The sequence below is a fragment of the Amblyraja radiata genome, chromosome 1 (assembly GCF_010909765.2).
Source record: "Amblyraja radiata isolate CabotCenter1 chromosome 1, sAmbRad1.1.pri, whole genome shotgun sequence".
Classification (NCBI taxonomy): domain Eukaryota; kingdom Metazoa; phylum Chordata; class Chondrichthyes; order Rajiformes; family Rajidae; genus Amblyraja; species Amblyraja radiata.
In genome coordinates, this window is record NC_045956.1 from 149,397,741 (window position 1) to 149,421,241 (window position 23,501).

General features: G+C 40.6%; 1 protein-coding gene across 1 annotated transcript in view; it reads right to left on the minus strand.

Moving 5' to 3' along the window:
• Positions 1 to 1,067: 1,067 nt before the first annotated feature.
• The window catches only part of rai14 (retinoic acid induced 14), a 173,556-nt gene continuing 151,122 nt past the window's right edge, over positions 1,068 to 23,501 (minus strand). The window contains exons 12-20 of the mRNA XM_033038357.1: positions 19,609 to 19,701; positions 19,312 to 19,404; positions 18,622 to 18,729; positions 15,968 to 16,034; positions 13,101 to 13,219; positions 10,998 to 12,539; positions 8,734 to 8,883; positions 8,273 to 8,338; positions 1,068 to 2,740 (exon numbers count right to left, since the gene is read on the minus strand). Of these exons, the coding sequence (XP_032894248.1) occupies positions 2,663 to 2,740; positions 8,273 to 8,338; positions 8,734 to 8,883; positions 10,998 to 12,539; positions 13,101 to 13,219; positions 15,968 to 16,034; positions 18,622 to 18,729; positions 19,312 to 19,404; positions 19,609 to 19,701 (2,316 nt within the window). The 3' untranslated portion in view covers positions 1,068 to 2,662. The remainder of the gene's footprint in view (positions 2,741 to 8,272; positions 8,339 to 8,733; positions 8,884 to 10,997; positions 12,540 to 13,100; positions 13,220 to 15,967; positions 16,035 to 18,621; positions 18,730 to 19,311; positions 19,405 to 19,608; positions 19,702 to 23,501) is intronic.

A 23,501-nucleotide genomic window follows, 5' to 3' on the forward strand; every position in this document is an offset into this window, starting at 1 on the left:
ACATAGACACTTATGTCCGTATAAGTGTCTGTTTTATATAGACACTTATACACAATTGTCTGCATAAAAGCCTCCTAAATGTAGTTATTGTATCCAATTCCACAAATTCCTCTATTAGTGCATTCCAACTATAACCACCATGTGTCAAATAAACTTTACCCATTTTTTGCCCTTTAAAACTCCTTCCTCACATTAAACCTATGCCCTCTTGTTTTAGATGTTCCTCATGGAAAAATTAATCAGACTCTCTACCCTTTCTTTGCCTCTCAATTTTATATACTTATATCAGGTCCCCAGGAAAGAAGCCCAGTTTATCATTTATCTCCGCATAACTAATGTCCTTCAACCCAGGCAACATTCTGATGAATCTACTCTGTATTTTTTCCAGTGCAATCACATCTTTCATATCGTGTAGCAATCAGATCCAAACATAACACTTCCAAGAGCAACCCAATTTGTGTTTTGTGAAGTTGCAACAAAATGTCCAACTTTTATATTTTATACCCTGATGTATGAAGGCACATGGTATGCTTTATGTATCCTAAATGGACATATCATTTAGATTTAATTATTGACATGTTATCTTGCATATATATATTTATCCATTGAACTTCAGGAATATGAAACAAAATTCACAATTTCTCATAACAATGAAAGAACCCTGTTATATATGCAAGAAATCTAAATGTTATTTAATTTGTGCTTTAAATGTGTTTGTGCGCAATGTTGCAGAGTGAATAGCAGATACTTTGCGGTAGTTTTCATTTAATCTTTCATCAATAGTTTTAAATAACATCCCTGCCACTCCAAGAAACCTTCAATTAAGTAGAATCTTTATGCTATATCCTCAAATTCAGTTAACGTCTTCAAGACAGTACTATTCTATGTTTTCACCATATAGTTTTAATCATATATAAAACAATTTATCCTTGATATAATATCCTTCGATATTTTTGATATTGCCAATGTTAATCAAATAGTGTCCAGAATGTGAACTGAGAGAGATATTACAGTGCCAACTGATCTTAATGATATGATGACTAATTTATGTAGTAAAATGCAACATGCAAAGTTATATTTCATTTTATTGTGAATTCTTCAGACTTTCAAATGTACTGTAGGTTTTTTTAACATTTAATCATGATTTTATTTTCTCACACAAACATGTGAAAACTTAGCTATTACATATAATACATGAATATGGTTTGCAGATCTGTTCATTGTTCAGATTATCATTAATTGCACTGTCAGATCAAATATTATATGCAGGATTATGAATGCTGTACAGAGTGAAATCACTATTATTACTAATTTGTTATTTAATGTTATTTATTTTTAATAACTAATCAGGATCTACTCTATTCCTGATTAGAATAGATCAACAAGAGGTTACAGAATAAGTAAAAAAAGTCTAGTAAATAATTATTTAGTTTACAAATCTATCACTTAGCTATACAAATGGTATAGTAAAACAACTTGCAGTTTTGTACATATCTACCAAAATTTATTGTACACTATATAACCATACTGCAGCAAATTGTATTCACTTAAATAACTGAATAATGGCTTGACTTCTCAAATACTCTGGTTCAAACCTTCAACAGGTCTGCCATTCAATTGTCTAGAAGCAAGGCATCCTAAATACTATCTACTAAAAAGTGATAAGTACCAGTTAACTATTTCCCAAATGGTATAACATAGTCTTATTGGATAAGTGCAAGGTAATATTTAATTTACCTAAACCAAATAAATAAAGTTTTACAAGAAACTTATGATGGGGCAAAAAAAAGAAGAAGCAATTTTAACTTCTACATCATGTTAAAGCAACTGGATGAGGAGTGGAGGTGAGTGGGGCAATGAATACATAATTCCTGCTAAGAACTGCGAACACGTACAGGTCAGTTTTCAACTGAATGCTTCTTGGTACAGGAGATGCAATTTACAAAGAACAAAAATATCAAGTCTACAAACTAAGCTAAGACACAAACGAAAGCCAATGTGCTGAATGTTGAGAGAATGCTCGGAGCAGTACTAGTCAAAAATGCCTTATGCAGAATTTTATAACAACAGATATTATAACAACAAACCTATCTTTATTCTTTCCACTCTAACATCAGTCTATAACTCCAACTCAGTCTTTCAACCAATTTCTGTTTTCTTCTTCATTAGGCAGTGTTTCCCAAGAACTATAGGCACTGTTTGGGTTGACAAGATGGCTTTGAGATTCATCACTGCATTCTGGGCATAAGATTCATCTGTGCATCTTAAAATAGCACATGCATTAATTTATCGTCTACCTGGATTAGTAAACATCTGATCCTAAAAGTCCCTATTTCTGCTTCTGGTTATATTATTATCCTAACCAGAATTAGCATGACTATGCATTCCAAATAGAGTGTTTAATAAATGAAATAAACATTAACAAATATGGCAGAGTGAAGTTCTACAAACGAGTATTTTCCAATAAAAATACCATGGGCATATTTGAACAAACATACTGACTACATACTTTTCAACAGGAATATTAAGGAACACATAGGTAGAACAAAAAAAGCATTTACAAACTATTGTCTGCAATTTTAATGGTCCATTATCCCACACTCATTGTTTTAACAGTAGTGACAAATGACTATTAGACAAGTAGTATATCTAGCTAGTATTATCATTTCATTTGCGTTGAAGTTTTGCACATTGTCAAAATCTGTTTCAGAGCTTTCTGAACATCTTCATCCATTTGACCCTGTAAATATGTGGAAAATGACATTAGAACAGCACCGAGACAATATGCCAAAATTAAAGCAGTTGGCTTCAAAACAGAGGAAATAGTAGAATTAAGGTCCTTCAGATTTGAGGAATATATTGCAAGAATAGCATTCTCAGCATGCAACATGATGTTATTTGCTAATAGGAACAGAGGGAGGTATTAACACAAAAGTTACAGCTGGATAAACATATGATATATGAATCATCATTTGACATGGGTGAGGTGCTGGGAGACCGGAGGGTGGCTAATGTTGTGCCTCTATTTGAGAAGGGCTGCAAAGAGAAACTTGGCACAATAGACGAGTAAGCTGAACATCTGTGATAGGAAAGTAATTGGAGGGAATTCTGAAGAATAAGATGTACATGCATTTGGACAGAGAGAGGTTGATCAGGGATAGTCAGAGTGGTTTTGTGCGTGGGAGATCATGTCTCACAAATTTGATTGAGTTTTTGAAGAAGCAACAAAGAAGGCTGATGAGAGCAGGGCTGTAGACATAGTCTGTATTGACTTCAGCAATGCCTTTGAAATGTTTCCAGTAGGTAGGCTTCTCTGGATGGTTAGATCACATGGGATCCAGGGTGAGGCAGCTAATTGGATATGCTATTGGTATTTAGGATAGGTAGCAGAGGCTCGTTTAGGATGATTATTTTTCGGACTAGAGGCCTGTGGTGTGCCTCAGAGATCAATGCTAGGCCCATTGCTGATGACATCAATATTAATAATTCGGATGAGTGTACACAAAGCATATTTAGTAAGTTTGCAAACAACATTAAAATAGGTTGTATCATAGACAATTATATCATAGTTATCAGGAATTACAGTGGGATCTTGATCAAAACTGGACAAGTAGTCCAAGGAATAGCTAATGGATTTTAATTCAGATAATTGTGATTAATTGCATTTTGGAAAGTTAAACCAGGGCAGGACCTTTACAGTGAACACTAGGGGTTTAGCAGTGTGTTGTAGAGCAGAGGGATTTCTGAGTACAAATACAAAGTTCCCTAAATGTGGCGACGCAGGTGGATAAGATGGTGAAGATTATATTTGACACGCTAGGCTTCATCAGTCAGGGAATTAACTATGGACGTTGGGAGTTTTGTGAGACAACACTTGAAGTATTACGTTTAATTCTGGTCACTCTGCTATAGAAAGGATCTCTCACTAAGCAGAAAAAGGAGATTTACAAGGATGTTGCCAGGGCCCAAGGGCCTGAGCTATGGGAAGGGATATGGAACGAGTCGCCAAAGGAAGTATTCAAGAAGGAACTGCAGATGCTGGAAGATCGAAGGTACACAAAAATGCTGGAGAAACTCAGCGGGTGCAGCAGCATCTATGGAGCGAAGGAAATAGGCGACGTTTCGGGCCGAAACCCTTCGTCAGACTGATGGGGGGAAGAAGGAAGGAAAAAGGGAGGAGGAGGAGCCCGAGGGCGGGGGGATGGGAGGAGACAGCTCGAGGGTTGAGGAAGGGGAGGAGACAGCAAGGTCTAGCAAAACTGGGAGTCTGGCGCGTCGATATCTACAAAGCTGAGGCCACGCGCCAACTCTCGGACACCTCCTCCTGCTTACCCTTGGACCATGACCCCACTGACGAGCACCAGGCCACCATATCTAGCACCATCACCGACTTCATCAATTCCCACGCCCTGCCCGACCAAGCTTCCAACCTCATCGTTCCCCAGCCCCGCACGGCCCGTTTTTACCTTCTCCCCAAAATCCACAAACCCGGCTCTCCCGGCAGACCCATTGTCTCTGCTTATTCGTGCCCCACCGAACTCATCTCCACATACCTTGACTCCATACAATCCCCCTTGGTCAAATCCCTTCCCACCTATGTTCTAGACACCTCAGACACTCTCCGCCGCCTCCGCGCATTCCACTCTCTAGGCCCTCACCCCCTCATCTTCACCATGGATGTCCAGTCACTCTACACCTCCATCCCCCACCAGGATGGCCTCAAAGCCCTCCAGTTCTTCCTCGACCAGAGGAGCAACCTATACCCAGCCACTGACACTCTCCTCCGCCTAGCAGAGTTGGTCCTCACCCTCAACAACTTTACGTTTGACTCCTCCCATTTCCTCCAAACACAAGGCGTAGCTATGGGCACACGCATGGGCCCCAGCTACGCCTGCCTCTTTGTCAGGTACGTTAAACAATCCTTGTTCAATACGTACCAGGGCCCCATCCCCGACCTCTACCTCCGTTACATTGATGACTGCTTTGGGGCCACCTCCTGCACCCACACACAACTGACTGACTTCATCCACTTCACCACCAACTTCCATCCGGCACTCCAATACACCTGGACCATTTCCGACACTTCCCTACCATTCCTTGACCTCACCATCTCCATCGCAGGGGACAGACTTTTGACCGACATACACTACAAACCAACTGACTCACATGGCTATCTGGACTACACGTCTTCCCACCCTGCCCCCTGTAAAGACTCCATCCCCTACTCCCAATTCCTCTGCCTACGCCGCATCTGCTCCCAGGATGAGACGTTCCACACCAGGGCATCGGAAATGTCCTCGTTCTTCAGGGAACGGGGATTCCCCTCCGCCACCATAGATGAGGCTCGCACCAGGGTCTCATCCATACCCCGCAACACTGCTCTCTCTCCCCATCCCCGCACTCGCAACAAGGGCAGAGTCCCCCTAGTCCTCACCTTTCACCCCACCAGCCGGCAAATACAACAAATAATCCTCCGCCATTCCCGCCACCTCCAACGTGACCCCACCACTCGCCACATCTTCCCATCTCCCCCTATGTCTGCCTTCCGCAAAGACCGCTCCCTCCGCAACTCCCTTGTCAATTCTTCCCTTCCCTCCCGTATCACCCCCTCCCCGGGCACTTTCCGTTGCAACCGCAAGAAATGCAACACCTGTCACTTCACCTCCACCCTCGACTCCATTCAAGGACCCAAGCAGTCGTTCCAGGTGCGACAAAGGTTCACCTGTATCTCCTCCAACCTCATCTACTGCATCCGCTGCTCTAGATGTCAGCTGATTTACATCGGGGAGACTTAGCGGAGGTTGGGCGATCGTTTCGCCGAACACCTCAGCTCAGTCCGCAATAACCTACCTGAACTCCCGGTGGCTCAGCACTTCAACTCCCCCTCCCATTCCCAATCCGACCTCTCTGTCCTGGGTCTCCTCCATTGCCAGAGTGAGCAACACCGGAAATTGGAGGAACAGCACCTCATATTCCACCTGGGTTGCTTGCGTCCGGATGGCATGAACGTTGAATTCTCCCAGTTTTGCTAGCCCTTGCTGTCTCCTCCCCTTCCTTAACCCTCGAGCTGTCTCTTCCCATCCCCCCGCCCTCGGGCTCCTCCTCCTCCCTTTTTCCTTCCTTCTCCCCCCCACCCCCCATCAGTCTGAAGAAGGGTTTCGGCCTGAAACGTCGCCTATTTCCTACGCTCCATAGATGCTGCTGCACCCGCTGAGTTTCTCCAGCATTTTTGTGTACCGCCAAAGGAAGTAGTTGAGGCAGGTACAATAACAACATTTAAAAGACATTAGGACAGGTACATAAATAGGAAATGTTTAGAGGGATAGAGGCGAAACGCGGGCAAATGGCACTAGCTCATATGGGCATCTTGGTCAACATGGACAAGTTAGGCCGAATAGCCTATCCCGATGCTGTACTTTTCTATATTCTATGTTCCAGTTTACACTAATTCTTTCTTGCCCAATTTTATTAATTACTTGGTTCATCTTCACTGAGTTCAGAAATTGTCCAATTCTCAAGTTGTCCACAACTTCATAAGATTCTTCCTTGCAAGTAAGACTTCTTTTACTCTCTTTTCAGCCACATTTCCTGTGATTATTTGGTGACTTAAAAATTATTTTTGCATGGCACATTTTAAGATGGCAAAAACTGATAGTGTAGAAATAAGTGGCACTGCAGTTAACATAGCAGTGTCACATCTCCGTCAACATGTGGTATTCTTTGCCACAGAAGGCTGTGGAGGCCAAGTCAGTGGATATTTTTAAGGCAGAGATGGATAGATTTTTGATTGGTACGGGTGTCAGAGGTTATGGGGAGAAGGCACAAGAATGGGGCTAGGAGGGAGTAATAGATCAGCCATGATTGAATGGCGGAGTAGACTTGATGGGCCGAACAGTCTAATTCTACCCCTATCCCTTATGACCTTATGAACACAGGTGTTGTCAAAGTGGAATTTGCAAATTCTTCCAGCAACTTTATAGGTTTCCAACCAAGTCTCAAAAATGTGCTAGTTGATTATTTACAGTAGCCAAATAGCCTAACATAGATTGCTGGTAGGGGAATAAAATCCACAGGGGTATCAATAGGCATGTGAGAGAATAGGTTACAGCAAGAAAAGTGGGGGAATGGGATAGACTGCTGTAGACTGAATGGTCTCTATGTCATTTTAAATAATATGATTGAAATGTGAAATAAACCCTTGAGAAATAAAGGAACCAGGCATTTCACAATTCATCTTTAAAATATATCGGTATTGGTTTATTTTTCACATGTATCAATACACAGTGAAAAAACATTTTGCCTTGTTATCCAATCACATAATACCATGCATGAATACAATCAAGCCATACACATGCACAACAGGCTGTGCAAAGATACAAAATACCAGATTGCAGAATATTGTGTTACAGCTTTAAGGGCCTGTCCTACTTTGGCGATTATTTAGGGAACTACAAGCAACTAGGCTGTTGTCACATGGTCGCCTGTATGCTCGTGAGTAGTCTCCTCAGTCGCCCAGAGTCGTAGCATCTTTCTGGTTGCTGCTGGATTTTCAACATCTTTTCGGAGACAGTTGGTGACAGTGGGTTTGACGCCAATGAGTTCTCCTGACGTAGGTGCTGTCGTAGTTGTCGCTAGGTTAGAGTAGGTTGTCGTCCGATTAACGTAGGTTGTTGCCAGGTGACGTAGGTTGTCGCCGGTGCTGACTTTGGGTTTTGTTTGTTGTTGTTAAAGTAATGATTCTATTTCAAATTTTAAATCGAAGGGGGGCTCCAGTCACCGTTTTTTCGGCAACCTGCTACGACTATGACAGTCGCCTAAAAAATCGTCTAAGTGGGACAGGCCCATAACATTAACAGAGAAAGTGCAGACAACAAAAAAATGCAAGGTCCACAATGAAGTAGGTTGGGAGATCAGGACTACACCCTCGCTTATGGAAGGATCATTCAGAGATCTGATATCAGTGAGGAAGAAACTGGCCCTGAATCTGGGTGGTATGTGTTTTCAAGCTTTTCTTTCATCTATCCAATGGAGAGATGAGAGGGGAGAAGAGGGAACAGCCAAGGTGAAAATGGTCCTTGATTTTGCTGGTTGCTTTTCTGAGGCAGTGTGGAGTGTAGATGGCATCAATGGGGAAGGAGGCTGCTTGTGTGATGGACTTGGCTACATCTACATTCTTTGGCAAAGCTGTTGCCAAACCAAGCTATGATGCATCCCAATAGGATGTTTTCTGCAGTGCATCAGCAGTAAATAAAGAATAATTAAGTAAACCTACCTGGACAGCATAGAGAAGATGCATTCGATACACTGATACTACTTCATGGTGTCGTTGATTAGCTTCCTATGAATAAAATTAATGCAGTTTATACATTGAGACTGCTTAGAATACATTTTAGGCACAATGACCGAAAAGCTTGTGAATTATATTTTGCTTCCTTTTCTGAAGATGGTAATCTGTTCCAAAATTTCCCAATGTAGCTCGATGTCAGATTCTGTTTGACAATCATCCTGTGAAACAGCTTGGAAACCTTTTCTACCTTGAATTTGTTTTATCAATACAAATTGTTGTGTTTCAAAAGATAAAAATGAGCTTCAAAAGTAGCAGAATCTTTCTAAAGCTATACTTGAGTAGCTTTGCTTGCCTTAGACAAGGGACAAAATATTTTTAACTTGAAGACAGACTTTCCATAAGACCAATAAAGTAGAATACAAATAATGAGAAGAACATGCACTTACTGATAGCTGGTGCTGTAAATGTTTCACTTGCTGCTGAAGAATCTCAAGCTGTTGGTTCTGTCTTTTGAGAGTGCTCGCAGTGTAGGAAAGCTGAGAAAGACTGTTTAGTGCCTCTTTCAATTTGCTTACTTCCTTTGATAGTTCATTGTTCTGTTTAAAAATGCCAAAATGAAAGATAATTTCAGATGATGCAGCAGATTCATTGATGGTTGAACAGGTAAAATTGGTCAGAAAAGGAAAGCATATAGTTGCAGGACGTTAGAAACGAGAATATGTGGCGATAATAGGAAATGAGGACTAGAATTTTAAATTAAACATTTGGATCTGCTAAAAATTAAGAATTGTTTTTAGTATTTATTTTAAGATTTCCAATAGTCATGGGGGCACCGTGTCATAGTTTTCCTGTTAACCACAATCCTTAAATCAGTGCCATCTCCCAAATTAAAAAAAAATATCAGAATCAGCATTATCAACAATGGCAACAGAGCTCCCAGCATGAACCTCCGGCAAAATATGATTGCCAACATTTTCCCAGGATGGATAAGTATCTGTAAACTTTCTGCATTTTCTGTTTGAGACACAGCTTGCAAAGCCGTACAGTAGAAATAAAGGGGTAGTTCAAATATCCAGATAAAGAGATGAATGGTAATAAATGTAAGATTGACAGTGAGAGGAACCTCTGAAGTATACTCATAAGAATTTTCTTGATAAGTATTTTTCTGGCCCAGGAGGAAGAAGGCATTGATTCTGAGAAATACATCAAGCTAATCGGATCAGATATCAGTGGGTGAAATGTCCAGTAAAAGTTGTAATGTCATAACATTTAGATGAGCAATTCAAAAAGAATATAGGCCATTCTTGGTTAAAAATAATGTGTTGGGGAAGGCGCTCAGTGTCAATGCGCTCAGAACAGATTTGGCCAGGTTATACGAGACGGAATCAAAGCTTGGCAGGCAACACTGTGTTTATAAAGCAGGAGGCCTTTAAGGATGGAGATGGTTCAGCTTCAGTCAAAGTACATTACAATGAGGTAGAAACAAAAGCCAGAACTCCATGGATGACCAAAAAAATATATTAAATGAAATACAGCAGTGAAAAAAAAAGCATTTGGCATCAGAGTATAAGAAGTTCAGAGCGGTTATACTGTTGAATAAAAGTCAGGGCTTCAGAATGGTCAAGTCAAGTCAAGTTTATTTGTCACATACACATACGAGATGTGCAGAAGATATTAAGAAAATTATTCCAAAGACTAGAGCTTCAGTTATGTGAATGGATTGTAAAAAGGGAGGTTGTTCTCCTTGGGGAGAAAGAGAGAGTCTGGCAAAAGTATTTACAAACAGTAAAGCAGATAGACAGCAAATGTTCCCATCAGTGGAAGGATAAATAACTACCGGGTAGTTTAAATATATCTTGCAAAAGAACCAAAACCAACATGAGGAAAAATAAATCTTTAAAACACAGAGTAGCCATGGTCTAAAATTCAATACTAAGACTAACATTGGATAGATTCAGAAGTAGCATTCAAAAATGGAGCTGGATAAATATTTAAAGGAATAAATCTGCAAGGCTATGGGAAAATGTAGGAGTGGAATCAGCTGGATAGCTCTTACTTAAATCACATTTTAAACTTGAACATTTGGATAAATCTTCAATCTTTCAATCATTTTTTATGATTCTTGCATCTGTACTGTTACTTGTCTCCTGATTCAACCTATTTCCACCTTAGCTGTAGTTCACTACACAATCCCCCTATCCACTAGGACTATATTTTGGAGATAAATGTGTGGATTTTCTCTGGCATGGCAGGATCAAGGGCCTTTACCTGTTCCTATTTCTTATGTTCCAGAGGCTTCTTAAAAATCCAGATGACCTCCATCCACTAAACTCCTATTAACTTCCCGGTACTTCTTTCAAAACGTAATTGAAATTGATTAATCGTGAATATCCTTCCTTTACTGACTATTTTCTTATATTTTAACTTTCTACAAGCCTTTCTAATACATCTTGAATAAAGATTCAATATTTTAACTTTTATTCTTATTAGAAAGCTGTCTTTTCTAGGCTAACTCAAAAGACTTTACAGTTGAATTGCAGGAAAATGGAGCCCTTTTAAATTTAAAAGACATTTCCAATTTTGTTTGTTCCCAAGAACTTGTGATATTACGTCTGATATTTCATGAATTCGCTTTCCAAAAGTTATATTCCGAGCTGGAAAATCCTAAAAATAGCTGCATTTTACCAAATAACAGAGAGAAAAGTATTACCTTCTTGTCTTTCTCTTCTTCTAGTTTCAAGGAATCTTTAACCCTCCTTTGCAATTCTTCCATAGCTTGCTGCATATCATGGCCCCTGATGCGAAGCCTCTTGATTTCTTGCTCTTTGCTCAAAAGCTGAGTTTGAATAGTGTCTCGCTCATTTTTTGTCAGTAGATTCTCCTTCTTAGCCTGCGCAGCTTCTATGGATAACTTTTCCTGCTCTTTCAATATATCATTTACTTTAACAGTCAATCGTTTTGATTCTGCTTCCAATGAATTTTTCATCTTCTCGTACTCTGATTTTGGAACCATTGCCTTCTCTGTGGCTAAATTTCCTTCTAATACATTCAACTGTATCTCCTTCTGTTCCAGCTCATGTTCCATCTGGCGTATTTTGCCATCAAAATTCTTTATAGTATTTTCAAGAGACATTATTATTTCTGTGTGTTCAGAGCGAGGTACAGAAGTTTGTTTTTGAATTTCAAGGTCCCTCTGCGATTTAGCATTGTCTTGCTCGGATCCCTTAAGCTTTATCTCCAAGTCAGATAACTTTTCTTTCAGTTCATCAATGGACTCATTTAGAACTTGAACCAGCTGTTCGTGTTGTTCTTTATGGATATAGTTTGAATTAACATGTTCGGATGCCACTTCAGCCTTTTTATTTTTCAGCTCTTTTAATTCACTTTCTGCTGCATTGTACTGTTGTGTCACTGCAGTTAGTTCATTATTTAATCCATCTGTTCTTTTCTTCAATGCAGATAGCATTTCCTGAAAGTCATTTTCCTTTTCTTGAGAATATACCTGATGGTTTAACTTTTCTTGTAACTTCTTAATCTCTTCCTGCGATTCCTTATACTTTTCAATTAGTAATGATTTTTCTTGATCGATGTTCTCAATAAATAGGGCATGAGATTTTTTTATCTCGTCATACTCTTCCTGAGGCATGCAATTGGACAAGATTTTATCTTTAATATCTAGGAGATCCTCTAGTTCTCTCACACTATAATTTGCCTTTTCCTCATCTTCCAAAGCCCTTTTAAGTCTTTGCTTCATTTCCTCCAACTCGTCTTCATAGGACTGTGTTAACTGTGACAGATTTGGGAAAGGTAAACGCTCTTCCCTAGGGTGCAAGTCTTGTTGTACCTGTGAACGCAGACTTGAAAGTTCCTTCAGTGCCTCTTCATATTTACTCTGTGTCTCTTGCAGCTTTTGTTCAAGGCAATAACCATTTTCATTAATTTCTCCTACTGTCTGCATCCTTTCCTCAGATAACTCAGCCAACAATTCCATTGCTAATGCATGCTGAGTTTCTTGTTCATCCAAATCCTTCCCCTCTGTATTAGAACTACTGTTTTTACATGTCTCAGTTTTTACTTGGTTAGGAGACATGTTTGAAAGCATCTCTGCTCTTAGGTTAGTAATTTCAGTTTCAGCATTTTTATACAATTCCTTTAATTGGATATAATTAGCTTCAAGCATACAATGAGCATCAGCAGAATTAAGATTTAGGTCAAATGGTGTTTCTGGATTCTGTCTCAATTCTTCCTTTCCCTAGAAAACAAATTAAATTCACAATTAAAACATAAGATGCAGATTATAAAGAAGCACCATTTTTGTAATCTCACTCTCCATTTCAAACTAAAACTGTGCCTTTGGTCCTAGTCCGCCCAGGCAAAGGAAACACTATCTCTGTACCAGGCTGTCAAGCCCTTTCAGAATTTTGTATGCTTTGATGAGATCTCTTTTCTTTCTTCTAAATCCAAGAGAATGTAGTTCTAGTCTCCTCAATTTCTCATCAAATGGCAATCACACCATCCCTGGAACTAGTCCAGTAAATCTTTGCCACAACATTCCTTTGCCACAAGCCACTATATTTACCACAATGTTCTTGGTTTCATCCTTGGCTCTGTACACGACCAAGAGAGATATTGCTCATACACAGTGCAATACACAGAATACATATAATTTGTATACTGCACAAGTCCTTAGCCATAGATTGATGCCACAAAAGCAAAAGCGTCTTATTATTTGTTTCCAAAACCTGGGATGCTTCACATTTGTGAAGTATGAGAAATATAGTGGAGAATAACTATTGAGAATTATCCAAAGTACCTGTAGTATATCCCATAGCTCTTTATTTTGCACTGCTAGAGATGCAATATGTGTTTGCAAAGCTGCTATTTGATCAGGCTCTTCGACATTAGATGTTACCGTTTCTTCAGTTCCACTACCTAAAAGCAATTAAATCAGAAATTGCAAATACTTGAGTATCATTTAAAAAAAAAAACATTTTAAATTTAAACTAAAAGTTAAATTACATGCTTACACTAATTTACAAATATATAAAGTCAAAATTTTGACAGCATTTACTATTGTATTTTTTTCATGCAAATTTCCATGCGCTTTGCATTAGTCAGAAAGTCAGACATACAGCACAGAACCAGGCGCTTCTGCCAAGTTTGTCTGTGCCAACCAGGTTTTAATAACTGAGCTAATCCCATTTGCCTGCCGATGGCCCATATCCTGCTGAAACTTTCATATTCATGTACCCGTCTTGAAAGACTTTAATGTCATCATTGAATCCACCTCTACAGCTTTCACTTGCAACTTATTCCACATACACACCACCTTCTGTATGAAGAAATTTCCTGTGAGGTCTCTTTTAAATCTTTCCCCTCTCATTTTAAACTATGCTCTCTGGTTGTGGACTCCTATAACCAGGGGAAAAGACTGTGATCATGGACCTATTCAATGCTCCTCATGATTTTTGCAAACCTCAATCAGGTCAACCCCTCAGCCTTCTGCGTGCCAGGGAAAGATGTCTCAGTCTCGTGCTCATGCCAGGTGCCGGCTCTCTCAGGGACCACCTCACACCCACCCTGGACTATGACTCCACAGATGAACAACAGGCCATCATCTCACAGACGATCACATCAGGTACGACCCTTCCACAGTCTCTGACCTTATCCTACCCCAGCTCCCGCACTGCCCATTTCTACCTCCTTTCCAAAATCCACTTAGGTCTACCCTGGCAGACCTATTGTTTCCGCCTGCTCCTGCCCCAAAGAACTCCTCTCCAAATAGCTTGATTCCCCCATATCTCCCATTGTCCAGGCCCTTCTGACCTATATCCAAGACACCACACATGCCCTTCAACACTTCAATAACTTTCAATCCCTGGGCCACCACTCCCTCAACTTTACCATGGATATTTAGTCTTTTACATATCCATCCCCCACCAGGAAGATCTCTTGATCAGAGAACAAATCAATTACCCTCTACCAACACTCTCTTCTCACTGATGGAATTTGTCCTCACCTCACACACTTCTCTTTTGACTGCTCTTACTTTCTTCAAGTTAAAGGTGTAGCCATGGGCACTCGCATGGGCCCCAGCTATCCCTGCCTTTTTGTTGGTTACGTCGAACAGTCTCAGGTACCATACCATATATCCACCTCCAGTACATCACCCGTGCAGAATATATTGATTTTATTAACTTTACCACTAACTTCCTCCCTGCTATCAAATTCACTTGGACCATCTCTGACAAGTCTCAAACTCACCGACTTCCACAGGTATCTGGACTAAACCTCCTCCCACACCGCCTCTTGCAAAGACACTACCTCCTACTCTCAATTTCTCCACCCACACCGCTACTAACCCAAAAGTGAGGCTTTCCATTCCAGGACATCTGAGAAGTCCTCTTTCTTTAGTAAAGATGGTTTCCATCCTGCTGCCATTGATAGATCTCTCTCATGCCTCTCCTGTGTCCCATAGTTCTGCTCTCACTGCCTCCAGTCAGAATAAGGAGAGTATTCCCTGGTCCTTATCCAAAACACCACCAGTCACATCTTCTCATCACCATCAATTTCCGCATTCTGCAGAGACCATTTACTCATTCTTTCCCACCTAAACAACCCCTTCCCCAGGTACTTTCCCTGCATCTGCAGGAGATGTAACACCTGTCCCCATACTTCCTCCCTCACCTCCATCCAAGGACCCAGCAGTCCTTCCAGGTGAGATAGAGGTTCACGTGCACCTTGTCTAACTTCATCTATTGCATCCAGTGTTCCCAATGAGGTATCTTGTACAATGGGGAGACCAAGCGTATATTCAACAACTATTTTACTGAGCACTTATGCTCAGTCAACTGAAGCCTGCTGGATCTCCCAGTTGCTAATCATTTTAACCCTTCTTCCCATTCCGGTACTGACCTACATGTCCTGTGCCTCCGCCATTGCCATTGCTCTTCACATCTCCTCCCCCCCCGCCAACTCCTCTCACCTGGACTCACACCTATCTTTCCACTCCCCCTCCACTTCTTCCCTTAGCTTCACAATATACAATTTTTCAATCCTTTTGGCTCGCATCTTCTGTCTTCATTTTTGTCTTTGCCCAACTATCTGCCTACCAAAAGCCCTCCCTTACCTGTATCTACTCAGGTTTCGACCCAAAACGTCACCCATTCCTTCTCTCCAGAGATGATTGTGGATGATCAGCCATGATCACATTGAATGGCGGTGCTGGTTCGAGGGGTCAAATGGCCTACTCCTGCACCTATAGTCTCTGCTGCCTGTTCCGTTGAGTTACTCCAGCTTTTTGTGTCTATCTACTCATTATTTGTCAGGCTTTGTCCTGCCCCATGCCCTGCCAATTGTTGCTTTGGCCCTGCTTTGGTCCGGCCTTTTCTTACCTCCAGTTCCCTCCCTATAAATTGTCACTCTCCTCTCCTTAAAGACTCCCTTCTCCTTAAATTTTTCATAAAGCCATTCAATATATTGCAAAGAGTAACAGAAACACCTGTTCAACTTCTTAAACCAGTGAGAGATTTCATGTTGTAACATAGAACCGTTTCACTGAAAGTTAAACAGTTGGGCTGAATTTGGCTTATTCCTACAATAGAGGTGAATTGGAAATAACATTACGCATGAGTAATAAGGATTAACCATACTTTAGAAAGATTGACAAACTCATTATACCCATTGTATCTGCTGGTTGCTCTTCATTATTCCTACACACTTTTCTTTTGAGGTCATTTTGATGTGCCTAAAATGAGAGGAAAAAGCATTATATTATGGTCCAACAACAAAAGATTTGGAGACTGATTAGATAATACAAGCATTTTAGGGTTATGAGAAACAGGTATGAAAAAGACAAATTGAGGCAATTAATGCCACAGGTCCATTACAAAAGGTCTGAATGCAGATATACTGTACCCAAGCATCAGACTGATTCATGCACTAATTTCTGGAAGCAATTAGTTTTTAAAGTCTGGAAATTAAGAAGAAAATCGCAAAAAACCCCCAACTTTCTCACATGTATAGAAGAGAACTAGTTAAACTGGGGGCAATTTAGATATTCACTTAGTTGATGCATGGAATGAAGGATTTATATTATGGGGAAAGGTTGGGCTTACACTCATAACAGTTTGGATAATGACATGCGATTTTATTAAAAGGCATGATCCTGAGGAAACTTGATTGAGTAAAAGCTGAGAGGATGTTTTCCTATTGTGGGGAACCTAGAACTACAGGCATAGCTTCAGAATTTAAGAAAGAGAGGAGGGCAATTTACTTCCCAGCGGACCACGAACCTACCCTGGAGAACATAGACACAAGGAACTGCAGATACTGGAATCTTATGTGGAACACAAAATGCTGGAGTAATTCAGCAGGTCAAGCAGCATCTCTGTAGGATATGGATTGGCAACTTTTCGGGTCAGGATCCTCTTCAGACGGATTGCGGTGGGGGAGAGAAAACTGGAAAATAAATGGGGGCTGGGCAAAGCCTGACAAGTGATGTTGATTAGTGATGGGTGGACAAAGGTTAGAGATGAAAGGAGACAGAATGGGAGTAAAGGAGAAAATCAAAACCACACTTTAGTTCTCCTTTAGTTCTATTTTGTCACCTTTTAATTTTCAGCCTTTATTCACCCATATGCTAATTAAACTGCCCCTCCTCTGTATCCAACCACCATTTGCCAGGCTTTGTCCTGCTCCCATCTCTTTTCCAGCTACCCACCACCCATTACAATCAGCCTAAAGAATTGTCCCAACCTGAAAAGTTGCTTATGCATGTCCTCCAGAAATGCTGCCTGACCTGCTGAGTTACTCCTGCACTTTGTGATCTACAACACTAGAAAACAATATGGACTAAATCACTAAGTATATTCAAGGGAGAGATAAATACAAATTGGACTAAAAGGTTACAGGGATTAAGGTTTGTCGAAAGCAGACTGGATACAGGTCAAGCTTATATCTGTCTTGAGTGTATGCAAGGCCTACTCCTACTTCTTTTTCTTACACTGTTATAACCAGACCAGTTAGCCTGACTTCGGTGGTGGGGAAGATGCTGGAGTCAATTATAAAAGATGAAATAGCGACACATTTGGATAGCAGTAACAGGATCGGTCTGAGTCAGCATGGATTTACGAAGGGGTAATCATGCTTGACTAATCTTCTGGAATTTTTTGAATATGTAACTAGGAAAATGGACAAGGGAGAGCCAGTGGATGTAGTGTACATGGAATTTTCAGTGGGCAAAATGAGAGCACATGGTATTGGGGATAGGGTACTGACATGGATAGAAAATTGGTTGGCAGACAGGAAACAAAGAGTAGGGATTAACGGGCCCCTTTCAGAATGGCAGGCAGTGATAGTGGGGTACCGCAAGGCTCGGTGCTGGGACTGCAGCTATTTACAATATACATTAATGATTTAGATGCACAGATTAAGAGTAACAGTCGCAAATTTGCAGATGATACAAATCTGGGTGGCAGTGTGAACTGTGAGGTTGGGTTGGGTGAGTGGACAGATGCATGGCAGATGCAGTTTAATGTGAAAAAATGTGAGGTTATCCACTTTGCTTGCGAACAGGAAGGCAGATTATTATCTGAATCGTGTCAAGTTAGGAAAAGGGGAAGTGCAAAGAGATCTGGGGGTCCTTGTTCATCAGTCACTGAAAGTAAGCATGCAGGTACAGCGGGCAGTGAAGAAAGCTAATGGCATGTCGGTCTTCATAACAAGAGGAGTTGAGTATAGGAGCAAAGAGGTTCTTCTGCAGTTCTGCAGGGCCCTAGTGAGACCACACCTGGAGTATTGTGTGCAGTTTTGGTCTCCAAATTTGAGGAAGGACATTCTTGCTATTGAGGGAGTGCAGCGTAGGTTCACAAGGTTAAATCCCGGGATGGCGGGATTGTCATAAGTTGAAAGAATGGAGCGACTGGGCTTGTATACTCTGGAATTTAAAAGGATGAGAGGGCATCCTATTGAAACGTCTAAGATTATTAAGGGATTGGACAAGCTAGAGGCAGGAAACATGTTCCCGATGTTGGGGGAAGTCCAGAACCGGTGGCCACAGTTTAAGAATAAGGGGTAGGCTATTTAGAACGGAGATGAGTAAAAACTTTTTCACCCAGAGAGTTTTGAATCTGTGGAATTCTCTGCCTCAGAAGGCAGTGGATGCCGATTCTCTGGATGCTTTCAAGAGAGAGTTAGATAGAGTTCTTAAAGATAGCGGAGTCAAGGGATATGGGAAGAAGGAAGGAAAGGGGTACTGATTATGGATGATCAGCCATCAGTGAATGGCTGGCTGGCTCGAAGGGCCGACTCCTATACCTATTGTCTATAATTACCTCGTGCAAGTTTTTATCCCTTAGTTGTTGATTTAAGCTTTGTATCACTTCCAATAGATTTGCCTTCTCTGCATAAAGTTTTCTCATTTCGTCATTTTTCTTTTCTTCCTAATATGTCAAAATAAGCAAAGGCATAATTTCAGAATAGGAACACATTTTTTTGTTGCTTGTATATGTACTATGTTCTATGACATTAAATGACAATTGGAATCTTGCACAGAAAGTAATTGCTGCCTTCTAATGGACATACACAATTGTCTCACACATTATTTTCCGAGTGGTGTGGGGATCTACATTTTTTTGTTCCAATACATGGACAAGTTGATGCTAGTTTGCAAAATAAAAACACTGGGTATATTTCTTTAAATTTTTGAATAAGATTCAGCACCACAAATCTTCTTGAATTTCCACATTAATCATCTTAAAAATTGTATCAGACCCTTCTTTCAAACATGAATAAAAATAATGCAGCAAAATGAGTCACCCCCAACTCAGTTAAGCACTAGTAGCAAACATTCAAATAGCTTAGATTCCCATTTTTCATAATTATTATTTCTTCCTTCTCACCCTCCACAGATGCTCAGTATTATATTCTGATAATTGGAGCAAAATTAGAATCCTTGACTATCTCTGCATAACATGTTTTTGAGTTGCAGAAATAAAATATTGAACATTAGGTTGAAAAATAACCTTAACAGATGTTTCTTCTTCTTCGGCTGGTTCGGGCTTCGATGAACGAGAACTGTGGGGCTCTGGACAAGATACTTCACTAGACTGGAGACTCTAAGAGAAAATATCACGTAGTGATAATTAAAGAACTGACTGCAGTAATATGTTCCTTGAAAAAATGAACCCTTTGTTCATAGTTAAACCGATGACATGGTCAATTATAAGCCATTTTTACAGATTTCATGTTAATTGATTTTCTTTCTGTAATTATTTTTAATGTTACTCGGATGACCATCAGTTTGGTGCTTTCTCTTTTACCTGTGTAATACTGGTTGTTGGTGGTGGTGGTGGTGCTTTTCGTTTTTTGGGAGTTCCACTTCTATCTGCATTGAATTTATTGCCAGGTTCCAGCTGAAATGTTTACAGATCAGAAATGCAGAGGAATGAATTATGTTAGTAAAGAATGTGAATGTTAAATTGAAACAATGAGTTAATACATGCCTCCAGTTATTTGTCCAGGCCTGTGAGTGATCACTCAATTGAGAGTTCATCATGCATTAGAAAAATGTAATTGGAAAATGGGCAACAATGTTGGAAGCATACAATAAACTTGAAGAACCTGGATTAGTTGCTATGGTAATTGGTAGATTTTTTTGCAGAAAAGAGTTTATAACAGAATTGAAAAGGAAGCAAGCAATATGCAGAAATCATTTACAATGCTCCAAGAATCACTGCCACCAGCAGCCTTTTAATATGCAGAAACAGCAGACAGTGGCAAGGAGACAAATTCCACATGTCCCAATGATCAAAGGCCCCTAAAACAGCTGGAATAGAGAGGCAGTTGGAGAGGGTGATTCCCAATAACGTGCAAAGGTAGCTCAGCAAGATTAGTGTCTGCCTCTGGACTTTTCAATTGGAGCTTTGCGGCAGAACAATTGACTGACTTGGTCTTCCAAATCCCTCAGCAAGCCCTGGTCTTTGAGAATTAATGGTTTAGGCAAGAAAATCCAAGATTAATTTCAGTTCTGATGACCAAGCAATAGTATAATTCAGTCAAAAGTCAATACCTCCTCTGGCACAAAAGGACACAAAGTGTTGGAGTAACCCAACGGGTCAGGCAGCATCTCTGGAGAACATGGATAGGTGTGAATTTGGGTCGGGACCATTATTTGAACGATCTATTATCTATCCATGTTCTCCAGAGAAGTGGATGGGTGTAGGGTGGGGGAGGTTGGGGGTGGGGAGAAGTGGGGAAAGAGGAGTGGATAAAGGGGAAATGAATGAGTCTGGGATGGGAGATAAATGAACAAAAGAGGGGATGGGACCAGGGTGACTGGGAGGAGAGCATAAGATTTCTGCCCTGAAATATGTGTATTCACCCAATAACTTTCAAAATGGCAGTGATGAGAAGTGATTAAAATGCTGATTTATTTGTGGATTTGTGTAATTTCCCCAAAGATTAAAGACAAGCAGTTTATCATCCTGTTTTGCTATTCAATAGTCAACCCACACCAAATGAGCAGGAGCTCTGGCCTCAGATACTCAGCAGGGTTAGTTAGACGTGTTGTGATCCAACTCCCTTCAACTAGTCTTTAAAAAAATAGATTTCCAGTCAGCCTGGTATTTAAAGGTAAGCAAGCAAGGTTAGTTAGAATCTTTTTTGCACTGTGCTTAGCTTTTCAGGCTAATTTGAGGTATCAAAACTAATTAGGTGTTGGGAAATCTCTGCAATTGAAATACCATCATATTGAGAAATTGCTTGCAACCAAGTAGCACGTCCTCCAAGAGGTTTATATCTGTTACCATAGACACCTTCAAATTCTGAAATGTCAAGCTATTATTTTGCTCATTTATCAAATCATCTCAGGCCTTACAACTGTCCAACTATTCATGTTCATCCAATTGCATTAGGGTTCAACCATGTATCATTCAACTCCATTTGCTCTACAATTGATAGAAATATCAATGATTAAATGATACTTTATTGTCACATGTACCCAGGTACAGTGAAATGCTGAAGAAGGATCTCGACATGAAATGTCACCTATTCCTTCTCTCCAGAGATGCTGCCGGTCCCGCTGAGTTACTGCAGCATTTTGTGTCTACCCAGTAAAATCATATAGTAGACCTCACCAAGACAGTGTACAAGTGTCGCCATGTTTTGGCACGAAAAAGTTACAATATCGCTGCACGTGGCAACAGGCTTCCACCTTCCCAGCAGGTCCCTGTTCATACTCGGCATGCGCCCCCACTCCCACTGGGTCCCCCTTCACTCGCAGCGGCCCTCCCTCCCCACCGGGCCCCCTATCGTTCTTGGCATCCCCCCCCCCCTCTCGCCGGGTAGCTCTTGACGGCCCTCCTTGCCCTTCAACATAAAATGTCTTTATTCCAGAGACGTCAACATTACTCTCCATCCCTTTGTGCTCTGTGGAAATAGTGGTGAGCCATCTTTCTGAACTGCAGGTAATTGTTCAAGTCAATTGTTGAGCCAATTGGAAAGCAATATAAACAAATTCATATTGTAAAAGGATGAGTTTCCTTCCCTGGAGAAGGCAGGTGATTTTGCAGCAATCCGAGAACTTCACCGCCACACTTACTGTTATCAGCTTTCAATTGCACAATTTTACAAGTGAATTGAATAGATTGAATGGCCACGGTCAAATTTAGACACAAGCTAAGAAACTTGATGATGTTATATTTATCCAGTTTCTTTTCCATTTTTCCCCAGGGTGGAAATGTCAAGGACCAGAGGACATAGCTTTAAGATGACAAGGACAACATTTAAAGGATATGTGCAGAGCAAGCTTTGTTTACACAGAGAGTGGTGGTTGCCTGGAACATGCTGTGACAGGTGGTGGTGAAGGAGACAAATAAGACAGTGGCATTTAAGAGGCTTTTGGATGGGCACATGGATTTGCAGGGAATGGAGGGATATAGATCATCTGCAAGTAGAGGAATTAATTTAACTTGGCATCATGTTTGACATGGACATTGTGGCCAGAAGGGCCTGTTCTAGTGCTGTACTGTTCTATGTTTTATCACTAGTTTTAAATATTATTTTGATAAGTAAGATAAGATAACGAGGTTAACCGCTGAGAATCACATGAAATTCAAACCCTCTTTCTTGCAATGGATGACTGGAATTTGTAATTCTTGTTCAAGTTAATGACCTTCTACTGTAATGCCTTAGAAAGATGACCCTTGTTCAGAAGAATATAGAAAGGAGGTGAAAAATAGATGGGTGTATCACTTATCTGCCATTTGCTTCAGGTAAGTATCTCCTAAATCGATGAAAGGTGGAGTGAAAAATAGCAAAATTAAAACTTTTGCTGTTAAAAAGTTTAATAGCAAAATTAAAAGTGGGAAAGGGCCTGTCCCACCTTCACGACCTAATTCACGACCTCTGCCATGATGGGGAGTGGGCAGGAGAATGGGGTTAGGAGGGAGAGATAGATCAGCCATGATTGAATGGTGGAGTAGACTTGATGGGTCGAATGGCCTAATTCTACTCCTATCACTTATGATCTTATGATGATCTTATGACACCAACTACATTTTTTAATTCCCTCTAGCCTTTCATCTCACCACCATGAGCAAGAGCATTCTAAACACCTAATCCCTACTCGATAAATTCCTTCCCCAAGCTCTTCTCATTAACACTTGTCTCTTCATTAGGCTGGGGCCACCGCTAACTCTCTTTACCAGCTATTTCCCTCCTACCTGACTCGAAATGTTGCCTGTCCATTTCCCCTTCACGAGTGCTACCTGACTTGCCGAGTTCCTCCAATACCTTTTTTTTGCTCAAGATTCCAGCATCAGTTGTTCCTCGTGTCTCTAGATAGGCAGCCTGATATTTTTGAAATGCTTGCACCGAAAATATCTTCATAACCAATTTTTTTGAAGCATGATCATCATGCGCTTCTGTGTTTTTTAATGATCTAATGATCATGATTTAATAGTATAATGATTTAATAGTATATTGCAGTTGGTGGCTTGGCCACCAATTATTCTGATGAAATTGAGAAAGCTGCTAGAACACAGAGGTCACACTTCAGATTGAACCAAGTGGATGTGGGTCTGAGGGTCACAGGAAGGACAGATCTTCCATTGTGAAGAACTTTAATAATCGTTTAAAATAGACAATCTCGTAGCTTCCTGGTTACTTTGTTGATACAAGTTTTAGTCTGGCATGAATTGATTAGTAACAGTTA